Source organism: Stigmatopora nigra, chromosome 13, assembly GCF_051989575.1.
Source record: "Stigmatopora nigra isolate UIUO_SnigA chromosome 13, RoL_Snig_1.1, whole genome shotgun sequence".
Lineage (NCBI taxonomy): Eukaryota > Metazoa > Chordata > Actinopteri > Syngnathiformes > Syngnathidae > Stigmatopora > Stigmatopora nigra.
In genome coordinates this window covers 6,813,761-6,834,228 of record NC_135520.1, presented here as the reverse complement: position 1 = coordinate 6,834,228, position 20,468 = coordinate 6,813,761, and the positions used below count along the sequence as shown (strand labels likewise).

General features: G+C 41.0%; 3 protein-coding genes and 1 long non-coding RNA gene across 4 annotated transcripts; 2 read left to right on the top strand and 2 right to left on the bottom strand.

Annotated features, from left to right (window-relative positions):
- The first annotated feature begins 108 nt into the window (after window positions 1-108).
- Window positions 109-1,307, top strand: LOC144206247 (uncharacterized). The gene is made up of 2 exons (XR_013328320.1): window positions 109-264; window positions 754-1,307. It is a non-coding gene; the product is annotated as an uncharacterized LOC144206247 (long non-coding RNA).
- On the bottom strand, window positions 571-6,308 carry qrsl1 (glutaminyl-tRNA amidotransferase subunit QRSL1). Its single transcript, XM_077731084.1, has 11 exons — window positions 6,152-6,308; window positions 5,761-5,920; window positions 5,584-5,682; window positions 5,426-5,522; window positions 5,121-5,282; window positions 4,874-5,049; window positions 4,637-4,749; window positions 4,153-4,345; window positions 3,870-3,987; window positions 3,501-3,706; window positions 571-3,013 (listed from the first exon to the last, which is right to left on the bottom strand). Exons 1-11 carry the CDS (start codon window positions 6,173-6,175, stop codon window positions 2,802-2,804), a joined length of 1,560 nt encoding a protein of 519 aa, XP_077587210.1. The 5' UTR covers window positions 6,176-6,308; the 3' UTR covers window positions 571-2,801.
- Window positions 6,248-9,499, top strand: rtn4ip1 (reticulon 4 interacting protein 1). Its single transcript, XM_077731086.1, has 9 exons — window positions 6,248-6,803; window positions 7,201-7,352; window positions 7,607-7,675; window positions 7,785-7,909; window positions 8,192-8,240; window positions 8,299-8,435; window positions 8,553-8,736; window positions 8,854-8,946; window positions 9,101-9,499. The coding sequence occupies exons 1-9, from the start codon at window positions 6,545-6,547 to the stop codon at window positions 9,218-9,220; spliced, it is 1,188 nt and encodes a 395-aa protein (XP_077587212.1). The 5' UTR covers window positions 6,248-6,544; the 3' UTR covers window positions 9,221-9,499.
- Window positions 9,377-20,379, bottom strand: crybg1a (crystallin beta-gamma domain containing 1a). The gene is made up of 19 exons (XM_077731083.1): window positions 16,455-20,379; window positions 16,282-16,320; window positions 16,073-16,191; window positions 15,765-15,942; window positions 15,229-15,368; window positions 14,899-15,025; window positions 14,784-14,819; window positions 14,008-14,159; window positions 13,797-13,923; window positions 13,517-13,662; window positions 12,971-13,097; window positions 12,621-12,647; window positions 12,200-12,312; window positions 11,943-12,075; window positions 11,553-11,692; window positions 11,000-11,123; window positions 10,769-10,927; window positions 10,364-10,526; window positions 9,377-10,275 (listed from the first exon to the last, which is right to left on the bottom strand). The coding sequence occupies exons 1-19, from the start codon at window positions 20,220-20,222 to the stop codon at window positions 10,187-10,189; spliced, it is 5,907 nt and encodes a 1,968-aa protein (XP_077587209.1). The 5' UTR covers window positions 20,223-20,379; the 3' UTR covers window positions 9,377-10,186.
- Window positions 20,380-20,468: the final 89 nt, after the last annotated feature.

The following is a 20,468-nucleotide window of genomic DNA, read 5'->3' as shown; positions in this document are numbered from 1 at the left end:
TGACCTTTTTTTAAATATCACAAATTTGAAATTGATTTAGGAATACATTTTTTAATGAAATCGACAGAGGACAACACCTGACCAGGGGGCGTTGTCTCATGACGTCATTGGGCCTATAAATATGCTGTCCCCCGCACAAACTTGCAACCAGCTCATCTCATCATCACCACTCCAAAAGACGTTTAGTGCTGCACTTTGGTCAAGATGAAGCTGTTTCTCGCCTTTTTTGGACTTTTCTTCGTCTTTCTGGCACTTTCAGCACAGGTAACTTGGATTCTTAATCAGTCTTTTTGGTTATATAGATGCCTTTGCCTTTTTTTTTTCTTAAGTAGCTTCCACCCTGTTTTTTAACTCATGGGTTTACATGTTAAGTGATTCAATTAGGCCTTGTTTTGTAGTTTAAAAAAATATTTGCTCACTGGAAGCAAATACTTTTTATCAGCTTCTAAAGTCAACTTATGAATGGAAGTGATTTTAAAAATCCTTTTTTATGAGAGCCCTTAACTGAAACATACTCTGTACACTTAAAAATTGTATACTTCTAAAAGTTAAGACTGTTACAGAATAATTGACCAATATAGTTCTTTATTTTCTAAACTGTGATACACCAATCCATTTTAACCTGAGATGAAGCCCTCGATTCTACTAAATTAACCACCTCCTTCAAATTAATTTGTAATCACAGCTGAAGGATGATAAAAGTGACATAACAGGCTTTCACCAAAAGAACTAATTTGGACAATTGTGTTGCAGGTGGCGCATGGGCAGGCCCCAACTGCGAACATGACGGTGAACGTGTCCACCACGAGACCCCCATTCACAACCACCACCGCCACCATCACTACAACCAACAGCACTGATAAGAATGGGTGCAACGGAAATGGCGGAGAGCCCTTGCTGTTGCTGGCCCTCACTTTGGCTCCTCTGATTTACACTTGGTGTTTATGAGCACACCTTTTGGCTCCCTCACTGGACAAAGAGTTCAACGGCTTTTTCCACGTAATCACCGGCTTTCTTCTGGAATTTCATGCTTGTCTGCAGTTGCCAACCCTCCTCCTCCAAAGTAGTTTTCATCTGAGGATCTTGCACAGACTGGATTATTGTTAGGAAGTCATCCACTGTTCTGTCCAATAATTGGTATTTTTGTTTTTTTTTCTGCCCCAAATGTCCAGTGAGTTATTATTTTTTTTAAAGGATGCCAGTTCAAAGATTTGTCACAAAAGTTTGTAGTATTTTGGAAACTTGTGAAAGAGGATTTTTTTATGTCTTGTGAAATGTTGTAAATTCAATAAATGTTCATCTTGGAATTGATTGTCTGTGTTAATCTATGCCAAATTGGTTTTAGCTTGCCAATTTACTAAAGTGATTGAATGGGAATCTAAGGTGCTTAACAAATGCTAGTGTCATTTCAAAGTTAGTGTAGCAAGATTTAAGCTCTTTATCTTGTCAAGTGAAACTGCATTAGCTGCCCAGGTTGTTTGAAATTGCACCACCCACTTGGTTTTAAATTCCAGACCAGACAGCTCTTATTGTTGCAGACATCGACCTTCCACAAAACCAAAATGTCTGTCAAAGTTGAACTATTCATCTGCTATCCAGATCTCAATTTAGTATTGTTGGTTTTAGCCGTGGTGTGTGTGAAAACAAGGATTACATATTCTTTGCTTGTGGCAGAGAAAAGTAATAATTGCAAATCCAACAACAGAAATTTAAACTGAACTACCTTAATCTTAACCCTGACATGTTTGGTTACAAGAACCTTACTGAGTGTAAAAGAGAAAATACAAATCAGTGACTGTATAAATTTGAGAATAACTGATTAGACATTGAGCAGACCTTCCTCCAAGGGCTCTTTCAATAGTGACCTGGAATTCTCTGGAATCAAACCTGCAGGTTGACTATTGGGGGAAATAGACTTCCACCCTCACTTGTTGACAATGGCTGCATTGTCCAACTCTTATCTTCTCAAAGGGGAAAAAAACCTTAACTTCAGTGGGACTTGTGATGAATGGGGCTGCTTCCACCTGGTCACCAAAAGTCTACATCATTCACCTGGATTTTTCCAATATTTAAGCTACCTGCTTTTAGACTTTGTTGCATTCTTTTAGCACACTAGTGAAACGAAGTGTGCTTGGTTACTGGAGATTATAAACTTTTGCTTTAGTTGACCACCAGAGTGTGACCACTTAAACCCCGTGTCTGGCCACTACACAAACGTAACGAAACCTGAGATGGAGTTTTCTGACAAAGTAGGGGGGAGTAAAGTAAACGCAAGTGAATTTAAGATTGGTGCCTTAAAACTAACAATACAAGGTGGGAAATTACATTCCTTTTTGGCCATTGTTTTTTCTGTATTTTTATTATATTAGTGGTAACCAGTATTGTCTTAGATGCTAATGGCATGAGATTTTGACACACACTAAGGTTGCAAATGTAAATTTCCAAAGAAATAACCGCAGTGTAATGGTGGCAGTTTGCATGTAACCTTGCTGCTAGTTTATCCCCCTCAGCGGTTTAGCTTGGCCTAGTTTTGGTGCGGTGTGCAGCTTTTTCTTGTCACTCAGGAAGCCCCCATGCAATGGCTTTATGTTTGGGAAATGACAAATTAGCGCAACTTAATGCTCAAACCCTCAAACTTGAAATCAGCAATGCAGTGCGGAAATCCCATTTTCACCTAACCAAATGTACATCGATGGTATTGACAGTGATAGACACCCAATCCAATTGGATGAGTTATTGCCTGTAATTGCTCAAAAATTGGACGTTCAGTGCCGTCGACGGCAGCCAACAAATTAATCAATTCATCTCGTCCCTGTCGCAAAGCTAACTTTGTAATTGGAACTGTTCCCGTTGGATTCCACAAAGTCACCGATGGACGGAAACCCAACCCTCTGTTCGATCCACTGGGCAACACTGAGCAGCTTTATGTCTTGGAAGGCGGGACCGGTGAGCTGTAAGCCAATAGGAAGGCCTCTCTCGGATAAGGCTGTTGGCACGGAAACTGCGGGGAGACCTGGAGAGAGACAAAAACACAAAGAGCTGAAGGACAGTTCATGGAAAGGTGATGATTTGGAACTTATGAGAAGTTACAGGTTAATTTGGAGAGTGATAACAAGCAGGCATAACTGGAAGGAAGGCAAATATGTCAAGAAAATGTTTTTTTGTCACAAACATTTATATATCTGACTAGAATAGATGACTTACTGGCAGCTCCCGAACACAAAAGACACATTTCTGTATCTCAAGTAGGGGATTGGCAAGGATCAGAAAAATTCCTAACATGTTTGAGTGGTTTAAAAAATGACTTTTCAAAATTCCACTTGAATAATTTTTCCTTTTAATCGAAACTTATCTCTGTGTTCGCCAAGCAAATTTGCTCACAGGTGGTTATGACGACTACCTGCAACTTGACTGCTGACACACTAGTCTATTGTCTGAAGGAATTTGCCAGTATGAGGAATTAAAAAAAAAAAAACCCTCCTCTATCCGCTAGTCTTTACCTGCCATGTTGGCAGGATTGGTGAAAACATCCTCCTGCGTGCTGCGTGTTCTGTTGTCCTCTTGCATGAAGTCGCCGTAACGAGTGGCGTCCGAGAGAGTGGTGGGTGTCAGCAAAACGTCAACTCCGGAGTTGAACACTCGCTTGAAATCTTCCGCAATCAGCCGACGGACCCTCTGGGCTTTCACAAAGTAGTGCTCGTAGTTTCTGACAAAGCGAAGGAAAAAGGTTCCAATATAGTTAAAAAAAAAAGTTGAAAATATGACGCAGAATCTGCACAACCTTAGTGTGTTTTTGGTGCATATTGGTTAGTGATGTTTAAAGGTGCACATACAAAATTGATCTATTAATTACAATAAAAATATCTTACTGTTTAAGCAGAAAGTAGTTTCCAGACAGTATCCGGCCTCTCACAACATCATTGAAACCCTCATGTCGAGTGGTGGCGTATAAGGCTTCCGTGGAAGTGTCCACTTGGCTACGATGGCCTGATCAATGAGGAGAATAAATATGTATTTCCAACATCAACCTCAAAAGCAAATGTACTATTGTGTGCTTTGTGGGAATTTCCCATCTAGAGTTTCAATGCACGGCAGACGTACACATTTGAGGTCAAACACCAATGTTTGCGGTATGAGCAAGCAACTTCTTACCATACTGTAGACCATCAAAACGCGCCATGTTCGACGCCACCTCGGCACAGCACAGCACATGGTAGCACGCAATAGAATATTGGCAGTGGGGGAGGGACACTTGCTCCACACGTGCACCTGCTTTCTCAAACAAGTCAGCCACACGACTCCACTGAGCAGCGGTTTCCTCGGACATACCAGGGGCGTAGAACTCCTGAAAGAGCACACAGGAGTCAGTCCAATTGGATTCAATGTCTATTGACGTCAATGGCAGTATATGATCATAATTTCTAGTTATGGTGGGCCAGCAGAAAAGGCTTTTTTTGCACTACCGCTTCTTCACTGGTATATTAAGATCACACTTTTGGTTAAATCTGGCAATTCTCCCCACCAATTCATGCTGAAATAATATACACGCTAATTGCAAAGGACATTACCGGAATAAACAACTGGTGTTAAAAGGTTTAATAAGTGCTTTATGAAAATATGAGAATAATAAAATAACCTTTGGTATGCCCACGAAAAGATTCTTGACGTCAAAGTTCTCAGGTAACTCCATTGGCATTGGGGGTGCAGGAACTGTGGTGGAGTCTTTTGGGTCAAGGCCTTGGAGAATCCCTTATGGACATGTCAACAAGATATCAAACAACAACACTGTTATTAAGACAATTATTAATCCGAGACAGTAGCTAGGTGCTACAAAAGTTTCATGGGTGAAAAATAGTTTCCAAACACACCCTACCTAAAATAATAGCTGCATCACTGACACGTCGGGCCATTATGCCTGGAACATCGAAAGAGTTGACCAGAGGTATGAGACCGTGTCTTGACAGCAGTCCATAGGTGGGCTTCAGAGCCACAACACCACATAGTGCTCCAGGATTTCGGGTGGAACCACCTGTGTCTGATCCTAAAGCGCTACCAAGGAGGACGGTGTCATTCGCTTGCAATTTGTAACACTTAGAAGATGAAAATGGTGTATCCCTCACAAATAACTGCACTGGGAGGCCACAGCTGCGGCGCTTCCTCCCGAACTACCGCCACAGATAACCCAGTCCGAGTCGGGGACAACTCCTGTCTGCTCGCAGTAGGGAGTAGCGTAGCTCCAAGGGTTCCTCACTGGTCCAAATGCACCGTCAGTACTGCCAGAGCTAGAATGCCAGGATAGGCAACATTATTAAAAGTACATTTATTTGCTATTCCCAATCTAAAATCTTAACTAAGACACCATTTTTACACTGAAAGTCACAGATCAACTTTGCATTATATTTTATGTTAGTAGTAATTCTCCTACCCCATAGCAAATTCATCCATGTTGGTCTTCCCAACAAGAACAGCTCCTTGGTCCAAAAGCTTCTGTACCACTGTAGCAGTGTACGGTGGGATGTAGTCTGCAACAAGGAGAGCATCTTAATCTTAACATACTAACGACAAGATCTCGTCTCCACTTACCTTTAAGCATCCTCGAAGCACACGTGGTCTTGACATTCTTTGTACAAAAGTTGTCTTTGACTGCAAAAGGGATTCCATCCAGTGGACCTTTCGGGGTGCCTAAGCAAGATCAGGAAATATTTGCATCACTTGATTACTGAAGGATAGATCATGAAAAGAGATAGAGAGTTCTTTCACCTTGTAGAAGTCTGGTTTCTGCTTCTTGAGCCTGTTTCAATGCCAGTTCCCCTGTCACTGTGATATAAGCATTAAGATGCTGGTTCTGCTTGATTTGCTTCAAACACTTCCTACACAACTCAATTGGAGAGATTTTTCCTTCTCGGAATGCAAGAGAAACCTAGAAAATTTAAAAGATCCTGGGTTTAGAATCGAAAGAACTATAGTAGAAAAGGGTTAAGATTCAGATAGGGAACTCATATTAACTTAATGCATGTTAACGCTGTACATATTGGTTTCAGATATGATGCCCAATAATGTTAAAATTAACCGTGATCTAACGTAATGGTGACATTGATCAAATGCCGTTATTCTTATCTTATTTTCTCTCTTAACATGAAGACTTACCAACCTCTCGTAAAGTAAGGCTAAGCATATTTACAATTCTCAACCTTCAAATCGGTGTGCGGCTCCAGAGCGCTGACATGTTTGTTTGGAAGCGACAGTTGCAAAACAGTTGGTTTCATTGGCTTACAGTTTAGCAAACTTGACTCTGGTTGGTCAAGCTTTTGACATCCCTCCTTTCAGGAAATATAGTATGAATGAAGAGCGTCGTTTTAAGGGACAAACTTCCACATGATCCATTCTGATTTTTGAAATGAAGTGATTATTCATTTATTTTTTCCAATCAAGAGGAAAGCACGGCTTCCAAAAACCTCGATAGTTCAGCGCAAAGATGCATTTGCACGTTTCTTTTCAAACCCAGTGGATACTAGTGGTTTTTTAATGATTGAATTTCTGCGAAATGGCAACGATCAGACGTGTGGTGAGCAGTAGTGGGCGTTTCCTTTCCCCTAACATTTTAAGAATATCTATCTCTAGATTTCTCAAGACATCGAGTAACTGCAGAACTGTCATGCCCGCATGGGTCATTGATAAATATGGAAACAATGACGTTCTGCGGTTCACCAAAAATGCCATGTTCCCGGTCATTAACTACCCCAACGAGGTTATTGTCAAGGTATTTGCAGCGGGGCTGAACCCAATGGACATCCACATGAGAGGCGAGTAAAACTTGAATTGTCTTATGTAATAAATCTTCTCAAAGCATCATCAGACAATCGCAGTCGACTAAGAAAGTGTTATGAATGTAATATACAATCTATAATTATCTGTAATAGTGTCATCCAGTTGTGTTGCAATCTATTAGGTCAAGTGTGGCAACATGTGGCTCTCGAGCCACATTTGGCTCTACATCTATCATATTTTGTATATACTGTGGCTCTATGCCTTGTTTCATTTTTATTTTTTCTTTAAACGCACTCAAATCCACCAGGGCCCGTTAAAAACAATGTTTTTTTTTTAAATTGGCCTGTTGGATTTTTTTTATACTGTTTTGTGACCCTCACAGTTGAACATTTTGGCTCTTTGTGTCTAAATATTACACCACCCATGTACTAGGTGGTCACGGTGCTGCAACGCTGTCTATGAAAAGAGACCCTCTAAACATGAATCAGGCAGGCAGTGAATTTCCACTCATCCTCGGAAGAGAAGTGTCAGGGGTGATTATGGAATGTGGCCTGGATGTCAAGTACTTCAAAGAAAAGGATGAGGTAAAAACTAAGTGAGATGGGTCTTCTTCCATCAGAAATGTACATATTCTATATACCAATAAGCTTGTCTATGATTTCTCCAATATACCAAAAATATATGGAGACACATTTCCATTAAGTTTGTTTTGACTGAAAGCCAAAGTTCCTCACAACATGGACATGAACAAGTATTTCTAGCACATGATGCAAGTCAAAAATGTGATGCTATTTTGATATCATGTCAAAGACTAACAGAGGCTGTTTGTTCTTTCCAGGTATGGGCTTCAATCCCACCATGGAAGCGAGGCAGCCTGGCCGAGTTTGTGGTTCTGAGTGCCAATGAGGTAACGATAACATGACGGTGATGCTGCACATTTATCACCGGAGTGATAAACGTGGACTGAAGTCAAGTGTTATTTGCAAAGGCCAACGTGTTTGTACCTTCACACTCAGGTGTCCCTCAAACCAAAGTCCCTGACCCACACGGAGGCTGCAGCCATGCCTTATGTGGCGAACACGGCTTGGTCGGCGCTCGTCAACACTGGAGGGCTCACCAAAGAAAACTGTGCCAAGAAACGGTGCGGGAAACACACATGCTTTTTTTTACGCTCTTGCATCAGTTCAATTTGCATGCAAAAGTTTTAAAACTTTTAATACTTTTTACCTTTATAGTTGTTTCTGTTGTGAAAGAATAAATATGGGGAATAGAAAAGAAACTTGATTTAAAATATGCAACTATAATTAATCGTCATACATTAGGTAACCTAGAGGAAGAGGGAGGATAGGAAAGATTAGGGTATGACAGTGCAGTTGAAATAGAAAGGATGTTTTTGTTTGATTGTTGTTTTTCTCCATCACAGTGTTTTGATCCTGGGAGCTTCTGGCGGAGTGGGAACATTTGCCATCCAGGTATAATTTTAAATTGCAAAGATTTAAAATGATTGGCATAACCTTGTTATTGTTGAAGATGCTGAAGGCGTGGGGAGCCCACGTGACCGTAACATGCGCCAAGAATGCAGAGCGTTTAGTAACGGGGCTTGGGGCGGACCACATGGTGGACTACACGGCCGGACCCGTCCAAGAGCCGCTCGCCGCTCTCGAGAAGTGAGTATGAGCTGATAATTACAAAATCTGTGTAATTTTAGCGAGCAAGTTTTTGCAAAAGATTTTTTTTGGAGGGGTTTCCTTAAAATGCTAATCTTGTGTCATCCCACATTCAAGGTTTGACCTAATCCTGGATAACATCGGAGGCAGCACGGAAAACTGGGCGTTGAATCTACTCAAACCGTGGAGTGGCGCCAAGTACGTCACTCTGGTTACGCCCTTCCTCCAAAACACCGACGCCCTGGGCATTGCCGATGGTATGATGCAGACAGCTGCCACTGTGGCCAGCAGGGCCCTCAAGGTGGGGAAATGCTTTCCTTCAAATCAATCTGACGTATCCGAAACAATTCACTCTTTAGTAGTTTGGCGCTCTTCTGTTTCATCGGAGGAACTTGCATTTGTTTTTCTCCTCTTGCAGCATCTCACTAAGGGGGTCCACTATCGTTGGGGATTCTTTGCACCGAGCGGCCCAGCATTAGATGATATAAGGGAGATGGTAGATGCAGGCCAGGTAAGTCAACTTGGTTTAAACATAAATAAACAAGGTACTATTTACTCCTGTGCTCTGAAATGTAAGAATGCAATGTTTTTCATGATAAAATCTATCTTGTGCATAATGCAATGATAACATACTTACTTTTCTTTTGTTGGTGTCATCTCTGCAGATCCATGCAGTTGTAGAAGAAACCTTCAACTTCACGCAGGTGCCACAAGCCTTTGCCAAGGTGGAGAAAGGTCACGCTCGAGGAAAGACTGTAGTCCAGATTAGCGAGGATGGAACATGACATGTTGCAGCTAAAAAAAACAATTTAACTTCCACCATGTGCTTGACTGCTCTAATAGAGTATATAAAGATGGTTTAATTGTCCTAAATGCTGGAATCCACCACCCCATCTTGGAGTCCATTTGTTAAAAAAAATGGATTGTTCTTCTTAACAGTAAGTCATTGCAATCATTTTAATGACACAATCTTCAAAACAGCAGTGCAACATTTTCTATTAATTAATAATTCAGTTCATTAGAAAGCAAGAACTAATATTAGACATCATTTAGAAAATTGTAAAGGGTACCTAGTGGAATTGTTGTTCCTGGCTGTTGCATCTTTTTTTTCCATTCCTATTTATACATGTGGGAAAAAAATAAGTATTCAAATATACATCATTTGTCGCAACTTCATCTAAGTCAATATTTACAATAACATTACCTGGCCATGCAACAAGTGAGCCTATAGTTGAAGAATGACTTATAAATACAGGCTGACCCCAACTAACAAATATGCCATAAATATAGCAAGACAATTTTTACAGCATTACCACACTAAGATGCCTGAAATGATACACAAGCCCATAATAGATGTTTTTGTCATTTATGTTTACATATGTACAATATTCAATTCAAAGACTGTCTAATATGAATTAAATTCAAGTGTTAAAACCTATTCTGAAAATATAACTCTAAAATTGACATAATTCTTAGCAAAACGCCTCTTTGGAGTTTAGACTTCATTCATTACCACGAGATGAGGACTGAGACACCGTGTAGTGGAGTCGTAAAGTCACGAAAGCCCACTCTAACGTCGCCCTACTTGCCGCTCAGGTAGGAGGCGTGGCTAGATAAATAAGAGCATAATGTCATTTTAAAATACATTAGGAAAATAAAATGCTAAGTAACAACAGAGAACAGGCTTGAAAATGCTTCGAGAGTGCAGTTTTTGTGCAAAGTTCCACCCCAGACTTGGCCTGCCTGGCGTGTCACAAGATTTCCAGTGTCCATCTTTGGTTTTGTTTGCCCTCTTGGAACGTGTTGAGGATCACCTGGTTCTTGTCGTACTGATGACCTCCTGCCACACAAACCAGAATGTGACCATTTGTTTCCCTGTTGTGTCCGCGTGTATGCTGACGATGATCATAAAAAGAGATGAATCTGACCTTTAACCTCCAGCACTAGGCCAGGTTGAACGTGGCAGCGCACCACGCCATCTGAGCCGATATCCCACAACTGTTTGTCTTTTCCCGTCTCCGGAGACACGCAGAGGCGACAGCCCGCCATCACCATGTTACCTGCGCTCTCAAGACGGCAGTCCTCGGCCAACTGAAAGCAAAAAAGTGAATTATGTCATTTTTTTTTTGCTCACTCGAGCTCGCAGAATAGTTTCAAAAGGGACAATGGTAATCTATTCAAAACTCATCATGATCTTAATTCATTCACTGCCATCTTAGATTACATTGTATGCGTTGTGGTAGTTAGCAAAAAAAGAAAAATTCATATTCAAAACACCCTTTGACAGCAATAGATGGAGAATCCATTGCAAAAAGACTTTACTTTTGGAGTACCTTGCAGGTAAGTTGACCATCTTGGTAGAGCCAGAGTTGCTCTTCACCTTCTGTGTCCTCCACAGTAAGCACCCTCATCAACTTGATGTCCTCCAGTGCCCCAGTCAACGACATCAGACATCCCGTCTCGTTGCTCCGCAGGCGGATAGCGATCTGTTTCTGGAGGTGAAACGCATCACAATTGGAGCAGCGTTTCATTTGACATTGTTTAGATGGGTAATCCGACTCTACCTGGAACAGTGGCCGCAGCGATCCGACTCCCTTCCATCCGCTAAACTCGCGCCAGTCTTCAATTTCCCCCGGCCGGAGCAAGATTTGACGACCACGGTAGTTGCTGCCTTCGTACAATACCCATCTAAAAGCAGCCACCATAAAAAAAGATGAGAAAAATCAACATCCTTTGAAAAAATTCTTATTATAGTTTGGAATTCCTCATATCCTTGGCACAATTAATCTTCACACTAGGAATATAAACTGTAAAACCTCAGCTAACACCATGTATGTGAAGGAATTTCATAGATAACTGTTACAACCTCTGCAGAACTACAGATATTAAAAAGTACATTTCATTAAGCTCTTGTAAATGTTTACTAACTTCAACACAGATTTTAGTTACTCTTAAAATCCAAAGTTGGAGTCTATCTAGAGAAATATTACTATAACGACTATTCATATCTGGAATATACTTCCATTATGACAAGAACATACTTTCAGCTTTACCAATCACGGCAACAAAAATATACATGACAGTTTAAAGAAAGATGCACAAAAAAAACATACGTACCTTCCGCCCTCTACCACTAGAGAGCTTATGTGAGCAGCCAAACTCGCTCGGTGCAAATTCCCAATCCCACTTGTCAGAACAATCCGGCGCCCCATGCAACCCAACTTGCTGAATAGCAAGAGAGACGGTAGAGTCAACTCCTACAAAATAAAAAGATCTTCATAACTCACATGCACAAACTTACTGTCTTACAGTCCATTAACAGGGGTGTCAAACTCAGTTTGCTTCACTTCATGCCCACTAGATCTCATGGAGGGCCAAACCAGTTTAATTTTGGCCCAAAAAAGTGACTTAACTGTCTGCCATTGTTCGTTCCTCCCAGTTAAAATGGATTGTATGTCTATAAATTGCCCTACAAAGTGGCTCAAAACAACCTCAGATTTTACTTACATGGTCAACTGTTAACATGGAGCGGATCTTCACATCTGATGATGGAAAGCCCAGAAAATCTGCGTCCGGATATTCCCCTTCCTCCAGTGAGTACATGTTGTTGGAGAAGTTGTCACCTTCATATGCGATCCAGCTGATGTGTAAATAAAAATACTTTTTAAAAGACTTTTGTTTTTGTTTTTAAGCATTTCTGACCTATTTAAAATATTACAATCCTTTAAACACTGGCAAATATATCAAACATGATTTTCATGTACCTGCCAGCGAGCACCTTACATGACCTGGGCACAAAGTTTTCATCCAAAACTGCTGCATTGTCCTCCAAAACCACCAGTTCCCCCTTAAAGTTAGGCTCAGAGAACAGCTTCACCTGAATAGCAGGACAGTGCACACATACGGAGTTAGAAGACAATTGAACGAATTGTATTACTTCATCACAGTAAAAAAATTAACATCATTTGTTTTCCATTTGATGGAAGCTGCCCTGTCCCGGCATGATTCTGGCCCACAACACAAAGAAGAAAGACTGTGAGCCAGATTCCAACATCTGCGACCTTTGACATTCCAAACATTCTTCTGGATGAATGGATACAATTTCCCGAAAGAACCACTCCTAAAATTTGCCACGATACTATTTTCTATATATTAAAGAGTAGGAGAAATGATTGGACTGCCTACCTTGAACTTGGACTCCAGCAATGTGTCCTGTAAAAGAAGAGACGTAAAGATGAATGAGGTTTTTAAAAAATAAAAAATAATGTAAATACCGTATCTTCCGGACTACAAGTCATACTTTTTTCATAGTTTGACTAGGCCTGCAACTTTGATCTTCCATATTATTTTTCCTCTATGACCACCTCTTATGTTGTTTTTTTAAGGCTATAGGCATCTAAAAAAAACAATTTTACTTTGATGCATTTTTGTTCTTGGTTTCTGATCAAATACAAAATTGCCCTTCCAAACAAGTGACTTATAATCCGAAAAATATGGCAAGTGACTCCCATTCTTAAGATGGATCTTTTCATTACATTGAAGACTGGCTGGATTGATGATATTTTGAAATTCTGGGCACCCCAGTCCTCTGGGCATGAATACAAGCCTTTCTCCAGGATGTAAAGCTCGCCGCTGAACGCAGGATTCTCAAATGCCACCCATCTGTCACCAAGCAAAAATTGAAAAAAAAATTACTACACACAAAGGAATGAAACTCATGCTTTAACAAAACCTTAAGTTCAAAAGCTACCACCATATCCAATATTGTACCGACTTGCTCACTGACATAAACGGGGACCATATACATACAAATATGTGAATATAAACAAGAAACAATGGAATTGCGGATCAGTTTCCATGATTGAATTTAGTGTATACTAGTACTTCTCCTCAGGGGCTTTGTGTATGCACAATTAAGGTGTGTCAGTGTTGGAACAAAACTCAGCGCGAAGTACAGCACACCTAGAATTGCAAGTGTCTGCATGATTAGACACACAACAAGAACAGTTTTTTTTGTTTCAACTGGATGGGGGAGCATGTTCAAAACCACACACACAGACACACAGGGCGTTTTGACTTACACTCCACTGAGAATGTGGATGGATTGCGTTTTTAGACCATGGCCGACATCCCCCATGTTGACAACGGGGCCCATCAGATTGACAGTAAGCCCTCGCTCATTCAAGTTGAGCTCACTGAACAATTTAACACGCGGCGACAGGAAATCCTTGGAAATAAAACACAAAAATATAACAAGTTTTATTGACATTGAATATTGAATAAAATGAAATCATGAGGTAAGGGTTCTCCATTGATGATTTCATATAGCAAGTTATTGCTTCACCACAATAGGAAACGTACCGCCTTAATGGGACGTAGTGAGCGTAGACTATCCTCAGATCCCCCCCACTCAGTGCAATGAGAATACTCTCCCTCTTCAAGGACGAACTGCTGACCGTCAAAGTTTTCCTCTTGATAGCCAACCCATCTATGGGACGAAAATACAGAAGAGATTGTAAATGTATCCTACTCACTTGCATTAAAGAAATAACAAATAAAATGAAATACTCACAGACCACCAAGAATCTTGAGGGAACCGACTTTACAGATTGTCTTCTTAATTCCACAAGAGCTGCTATGTTCATCTTCCTCATTCAAGTCGTATAAGTCAGCATCCAACTCCAAACAGTCTCCCTCAAAATTGGGCTTCTCAAACGCGATCGCCTAAAAGAGCCAGAAAAAAAGAACAAACATATACTTTTTTACTTTACACCATTTCCTATGGAATAGCTTTCCCAGACTGTGATTAACTTAAGAGTGGAGTGCAACTGCACAATTAAAAAAAATAAAAATAAAAAACAATGTGGAAATTCCACTTTCCCACAGACAGCCCCTTTTCAACGGAATTAATAGTATTTTGCCGGTTTTCTAAATAAACAAAAAATGGAAATGCCTCCCGGACAATTTCCAATGGTAGGGACTAAAGAGTAAGAATATTAAATAAGTACCACTATCCATTTCACATTTACATATATTAATTTTCAAAGGTGAATCAGAGGTCAGGCATTCTTCAACATAGAGTAAATTTACATGGCGAGAAGTTCAACTCAGAAAGAAATAGTAGCAGTGACAACTCATAACTAATGTTAGTTTATTGTCAACTCTACAGATTCCATCTTCTCAGGTTCCTTTGTTTATATGGCCTGTGGTCGTTCTTATTGTACTTTACGTTACTTATCTGAACTACAACATGTTCATAATTTCGTCATTGGAATATTTACATGACAGTTTTACAATCATATGAAACACGATAAAAAAGCAAGAATTGTCATCCACTAAGACACAAACCTTGACTTCTTGGGGATGTTCCACCCTTATTGCTCCCTGTAAAATCAAAAACATGGCATCAGAATAGGTCAATACATAATGACATGATTTCGATATTGTGCAAAAAAATATTTACAATTCGAAGAGGCCTGAGAGAGCCGACAAAAGGCTGCGGGAATCCCCACGACTCGGAACACGGGAACTCGCCTGCCTCCAGCACCCCTATCATTCCTTCAAAACCAGGATCACTGTAAACAAGCCACCTGCACGCCCCCAGAGAGAACTTGAAGTCATTCAAAAGGACAAATTTAGGTATTAATATTATAAGTAACAAGTGCATTTTCATCATCATGATAGGATCGGGTCTCGGTATCGGCACATCCTCAAAATCGGATGACTCCAACTGGCATTCACATTCAAAAATGTAAGAAAGAAAAAAAAAACAATACATCAAGCATTAACTTACACTCCAGAATGGACCTTGATAGAAGCAGTGGCCTGAGGCATCCTGTAGGAACCAATTTCAACCGTGTCATCACAGTAAGACGACACCCTTCCCAAACCATTCACTTCGGTAAACAGGTCAATTCTGGGTGGGGAAAAGTCCTGCAACAGACACACCTTCGATGAATCTTTGAATCATGATCATTTCAGTGCCATCGAGGGGCTTAACATTCAATCTATTTTGACTGGGAGGAGAAAATGAAGGAATGCTATGATTACGAGGACATTTCTTCAATCCAAAAAACATTAAATAGAATAGAAATGATGACCAGACACACTTTTTTTTTCATACATACTAAAATGTTGTATTTGATTAGATGCTCATGCATCACTCTTTTGGCCAGAACAAATTATTTTCACCAAAAATATACCAAAAATAGTGAATAACTATGCAACTCATTGTAAGAACAGGATTGAGCTCCAGATGTTTTAATTCAATAAAAGCCATGAACAAATATTTGGATAGTGTGTTACAAAGCAAGAAAGTGAGTAACTTACGTTCACGGCCAAACGAATAGAACCAATGGTCATGGGCGTGGTGGATACAGGTTGTCCCTTTTCATCCAGTGTTGTGTCGGCCCCATCCTGAGCCCACACGTTCACGATATGATCCGTCTGACCTTCCTCGAGGGCAATGACACGACCCTGGAAGCCCACGTGTTCATACAGAAGCCAACTGAATAGAAAACAACGTTGCATGTTTGGGAGTAATAGTGAAAATGCACATTTATCAAAGTGTAGCACAGTATAATTCATGAATTAAACTGAACAAAAGCAGGCGAATAATAGCAGCAGAGTCTGCTTACCATCCTCTAATGACTCGTACCAAGATGACAGAAGAGAGTTTCATCCACGTGGCATCCTCGACATCACTGTGTATTCCATAGACTTCACTATCAAAGTTATCGTGCTCGTGTATGAAAATCTTGGAGGGGACACAAAGGTGATGTTACATAACTGAGGTGTACTCACTGCTTTAAATGATGTAAATGGGAAAGAAATGTAAGTGTCGTACCTTTCCAGGTCTCTTGTGAAACCCTTTGACGACACGTGCCTGTGAGGAATTGTCAGAATAGCAAATTTAACTTTTGACTCAAAAACAAAAAGGCAGGTCTTATCTAAAGTTTAGATAACCCCGCTCTGGAATAATCACAGTTAAGATCTTTATTTACATAAACAAATACTTACCCTAGAGTTCTTTTTTTGTGTCTTTGGTAAGCATTTGGTGGGTGGAGGTAGCTGAGCATTGTTGACTTTAGGCAATAAAGCCTGGTCCATAATACAAAGTCCTTCAGAATTCGGTTTGGATTTAAGCGGCTTTGAGGAGTCTCGACCGGCCTCAGACTCTCCTCTGCCCTCGAGCTTTTCTACTTGAAGTTTAGACTGTATATCTTGTGAAAACGAGGGCAAAGAAGCAGGGGAGGGGCTTAATGTTGACTCGCTGGCGGCACCTTTGCAAGCGCCCGCAGCAACGGTCCCGCCCTCTGTATCTGATTCATGTTCAGGAAAGGTTGCAGCAACGGTTTCCTGCTTGCCAAGCGAGAGCACATTTTTCTCTTGTTTGAATGGGAGGCTATTTCGGTCAAAGGCCGTTTCCTCTTTGCTCCTTTTACTCGATCGAGGGGAACTCAGTAAGCTATTAAGGATGGATATCCTTTCTAATCGGGACGATAGTTTGCCGAGGCCCTCTCCATTGTTCTGCTCCGTCTTTGGCCCCTCTTGGCCATGGCTTTTTCCTTTGTCCTCATCAAGTAATTCCTTCGGGGCTTCACCTGAGGATGCGGAATTCACTTCTCTCTGTTTATTGACGTTCCGCCCTGCCCGTTTAGATGCTTTTTCTTTTAACATCATGGCTGGAGACGGGAATTTCAGGTCTTTGCCTTCCTTCCTCAGGCCGAACTGGAACTCTTTGGGATCCAGCACTTTTTCAAAGTGGTCCTCCTTAATGGCTGGCATCGCAAAAGGGGGAGGTGGGGATTTTTTACACGGGTGTTTCTTAATGGGCAAGGAGAAGGGAATGCCTCCGGATTTAATGCTCCGGATGAAATTCTCAAAGTCGTCTGGTTCCAGCGATTCGTCGTCACTAGCCGAGGCGTCCGGTTTCCGTCTGTTCTCCCTTTTCTGTTTGTGTTCATGTTCCACATCTAGCCAGCTAGATGGCGACTCTTTCTTTATGGGAGTGCCTTTTGGTGGGCTCTTTGATTTCACTGCGGTGGGAAGAGAGGAAACACAACCAAGTATGGGTTTTGTTGGTAGTTGGCAAGTTTTGACAAGTGTAGTTGCTTGATTTGGTTGCAGTTCCTTTATTGTATTCTGTTGGACTGAGACATTTTGGATTACTTCTGTTTCAACTCTACTGCTATTTGTATTTACTTTCACATCATTCTTAGAATTGTCTCGTTTGCTTGTAGACAAACTTAAGTCGGCAATCATTTCAGAATTTTCGGTTATGTTTTCTTGGCTAACATTTGGCATTTTGGAGCCTGTGTGCAAATGGGAATTTTCATCCTGTTTCTGGAATTTCTTACTTGATTTGACATTTACAGGGAATGCCTCCTTTTGGAGATGGACATTAGATTCAATATGAACAATCGCAGGTTCACAACTAGTTTTGGCAGCTGCTGTTTGGACTTCCAAGCTTTTTATTGCAGACTCCTTCATTTCCATTCGTTTTCGAGAACTCAGTGGAGTGTCAATGTCGAGAATTTGGCTTTCTGGGATTTCCTCAGCATCGAAGGCCTCTGAAGTATCAGCAATGTCGTCAACTTCAACAATACTCTTCTGTTTTCCGCCAACAAACTGATCTTTTGTTATAATTTCAGATTCAAAATTTATGTCTCTGTTTTCTTTAGTAACCATACTGTCTTTGTCCCTTTGAATCCCTTTTGTAACAGATCCATGTTCGCCTTGAATTTTATCGTGATGCTCAGAACCCTCAGCCTGAGCTAGAGGCAATTGAAGTTCCCGTTGTTCCTCGAGTTTTGTGATATCAACTGGCTGATGAGATTCCTCAACTACACTAGTGGTGTTTTCCTCCAAAGCATCCTCAATAGCATCTTTGGATTCCGACACATTGTGTGTATTGCCCCCGTCTGTGTTTATTACTGCTGCTTTCTGTGCTTCATTCTTCTCGTTCTCTGGCACTTTTGTTTCTTCTTCTGCTGTCAGCAGTAAATATTCATTTTGTGACGTTTGCTGAGTGGATTCCTTTGGTCCAGTGATGTTGTTTTCTGCTTCTTTCTCAGCGTGCAGGGCCTTGAGGTCCGCCATGCAATTGTTGGCCATCGCTGCCGTCTCATTGGGCTTTTCACTTGGCTTTGATTCTTTTTCCTTTTCAGAGTCTTGTGCTTCTTGTGCTTGTGAAAGCTTCTCTTTGTCCGACTGACTTTTAACACTTTTGGGTGCATGGCAAACAGCTTCATTCTTTGTGTCCACAGATTCTGTCGCTTCCTTGACTAACTCTTTTTCAGTTTGCTCCTTTCCAAGAGCATCTTCTATTGAATCCATCCTCGCTTCGGGTGTTAGTGTATTCTTAAGAATTTTGTCTGTAGTTTGCTCAGAAACATAATCTTTTGAAAGATACTCAATCGGAGGAACATTGGTATTTTCTTTCGCCGAATCAATGGAAGCACCTTCTGGCTCCGAGGGACATTGAACGGTGTTAGCCAACGTAGGGGTGCCAAAACTATCCTGGATATTACTATGAGATGCACTAATATCTGGAGCCAACACTGCTGATTTGGTGGCTGAAATATCATTTTCCAGTTGTGTGTCATTTCCAGCCTGGGCTGTCTCTGAAAGTGTCTTTGTATTCTCTGAATTTATTTGTGGTGTGTGTACTTCCAATGCTGTGATGTCCCCTTTGTGACAATCATTTGTAGGCAAAGGCTCCACAATGGATTGGTGTAAAGTGTCATGCTCTTTACCCTGACTATCAGCCTTTTCCAGTTTCGTATTGTCGGTCAACTGGAGTGTGTCTGAAAGTTCCTTCTCCTTTGTATTCTCTGAATGTGGTGAACTTTGTAGGTCTAGTGCAATTTTATCCCCTTCAAGAGACGCATTTTTAAGTGAAGGCTCCAGATTCGGTTCTTGTAAGTCTTCATTTTCTTCGGCCAGGCTGTTAGGCTTTTCCAGTTTTGTGTCATTGGTCAACTGGACTGCCTCTAAAAGTTCCTTCTCCTCTGCATTCTCAGAATCCGTTTGTGGTCTTTGGGGTTCCAATGAAGTTCTACCCCCTTCAAGAGATACATTTTTAAGAGGAGGCTCCAGATTCGGTTCTTGTAGGTCTTCATGCTCTTTATTATGGCTTTTAGCCTTTTCCAATTTTGTGTCATTGGTCACCTGGACTGCCTTTAAAAGTTCCTTCTCCTCTGTATTCTCAGAATTTGTTTGTGGACTTGGTAGGTCCAGTGCAGTTCTACCTCCTTCAAGTGATGCATTTTTAGGAAGAGGCTCCAGATTTGGTTCTTGTAGGTCTTCATGCTCTTTGGCACGGCTTTTATCCTCTTCCAGTTTTGTGTCATTGGTTAATGGGACTGCCTCTAAAAGTTCCTTCTCCTTTGCATTCTCAGAATCTGTTTGTGGTCTTTGTAGGTCCAGTGCAGTTCTACTTTCTTCAATAGATGTATTTTTAGGTGGAGGCTCCAGATTCGGTTCTTGTAGGTCTTCATTTTCTTCGGCCAGGCTGTTAGACTTTTTAAGTTTTGTTTCATTGGTCAAGTGGACTGCCTCTAAAAGTTCCTTCTCCTGTGCATTCTCAGAATTCGTTTGTGGTCTTTGGGGTTCCAATGAAGTTCTACCCCCTTCAAGAGATGCATTTTTAAGAGGAGGCTCCAGATTTGGTTCTTGTAGGTCTTCATGCTCTTTGGCCTGGCTGTTAGCCTTTTCCAGTTTTGTGTCATTGGTCAAATGTACTGCCTCTAAAAGTTCCTTCTCCTCTGCATTCTCAGAATTCATTTGTTGTCCTTGTAGTTCCAATGAAGTTCTACCACCTTTAGAAGATGCATTCGTAGGGGGAGGCACCAGAATCGTTTTTTGTAAGTCTTCATGCTCTTTAACCTGGTTCTTAGCCTGCTCTAGTTTTGTGTCTTTTTGGAACTGGACTGTCTCTGAAAATTCCTTCCACTTTACATCTTCAGAATTAATTTGTGTTTTTCTTAGTTCCACAGCAACGCAATCATCATTGTAATATGGAACTTTAGG

Coding starts and splice junctions, on each gene's coding strand:
- qrsl1 (XM_077731084.1), bottom strand. CDS start 6,175: ATGCTTAGCCTTACTTTACGAGAG. Junction 5,683..5,760: donor AGAAACCAGACTTCTACAAG/GTGAAAGAACTC, acceptor GATCTTGCTTAG/GCACCCCGAAAGGTCCACTG. Junction 4,750..4,873: donor TGATGCAGCTATTATTTTAG/GTAGGGTGTGTT, acceptor CATGTCCATAAG/GGATTCTCCAAGGCCTTGAC.
- rtn4ip1 (XM_077731086.1), top strand. CDS start 6,545: ATGGCAACGATCAGACGTGTGGTGAGCAGTAGTGGGCGTTTCCTTTCC. Junction 6,804..7,200: donor AATGGACATCCACATGAGAG/GCGAGTAAAACT, acceptor CCCATGTACTAG/GTGGTCACGGTGCTGCAACG. Junction 8,737..8,853: donor TGGCCAGCAGGGCCCTCAAG/GTGGGGAAATGC, acceptor CTCCTCTTGCAG/CATCTCACTAAGGGGGTCCA.
- crybg1a (XM_077731083.1), bottom strand. CDS start 20,222: ATGAATTCTGAGAATGCAGAGGAGAAGGAACTTTTAGAGGCAGTACAT. Junction 12,648..12,970: donor CAATCCAGCCAGTCTTCAAT/GTAATGAAAAGA, acceptor CTTCTTTTACAG/GACACATTGCTGGAGTCCAA. Junction 12,313..12,620: donor TGCTGGAGTCCAAGTTCAAG/GTAGGCAGTCCA, acceptor CCTGCTATTCAG/GTGAAGCTGTTCTCTGAGCC.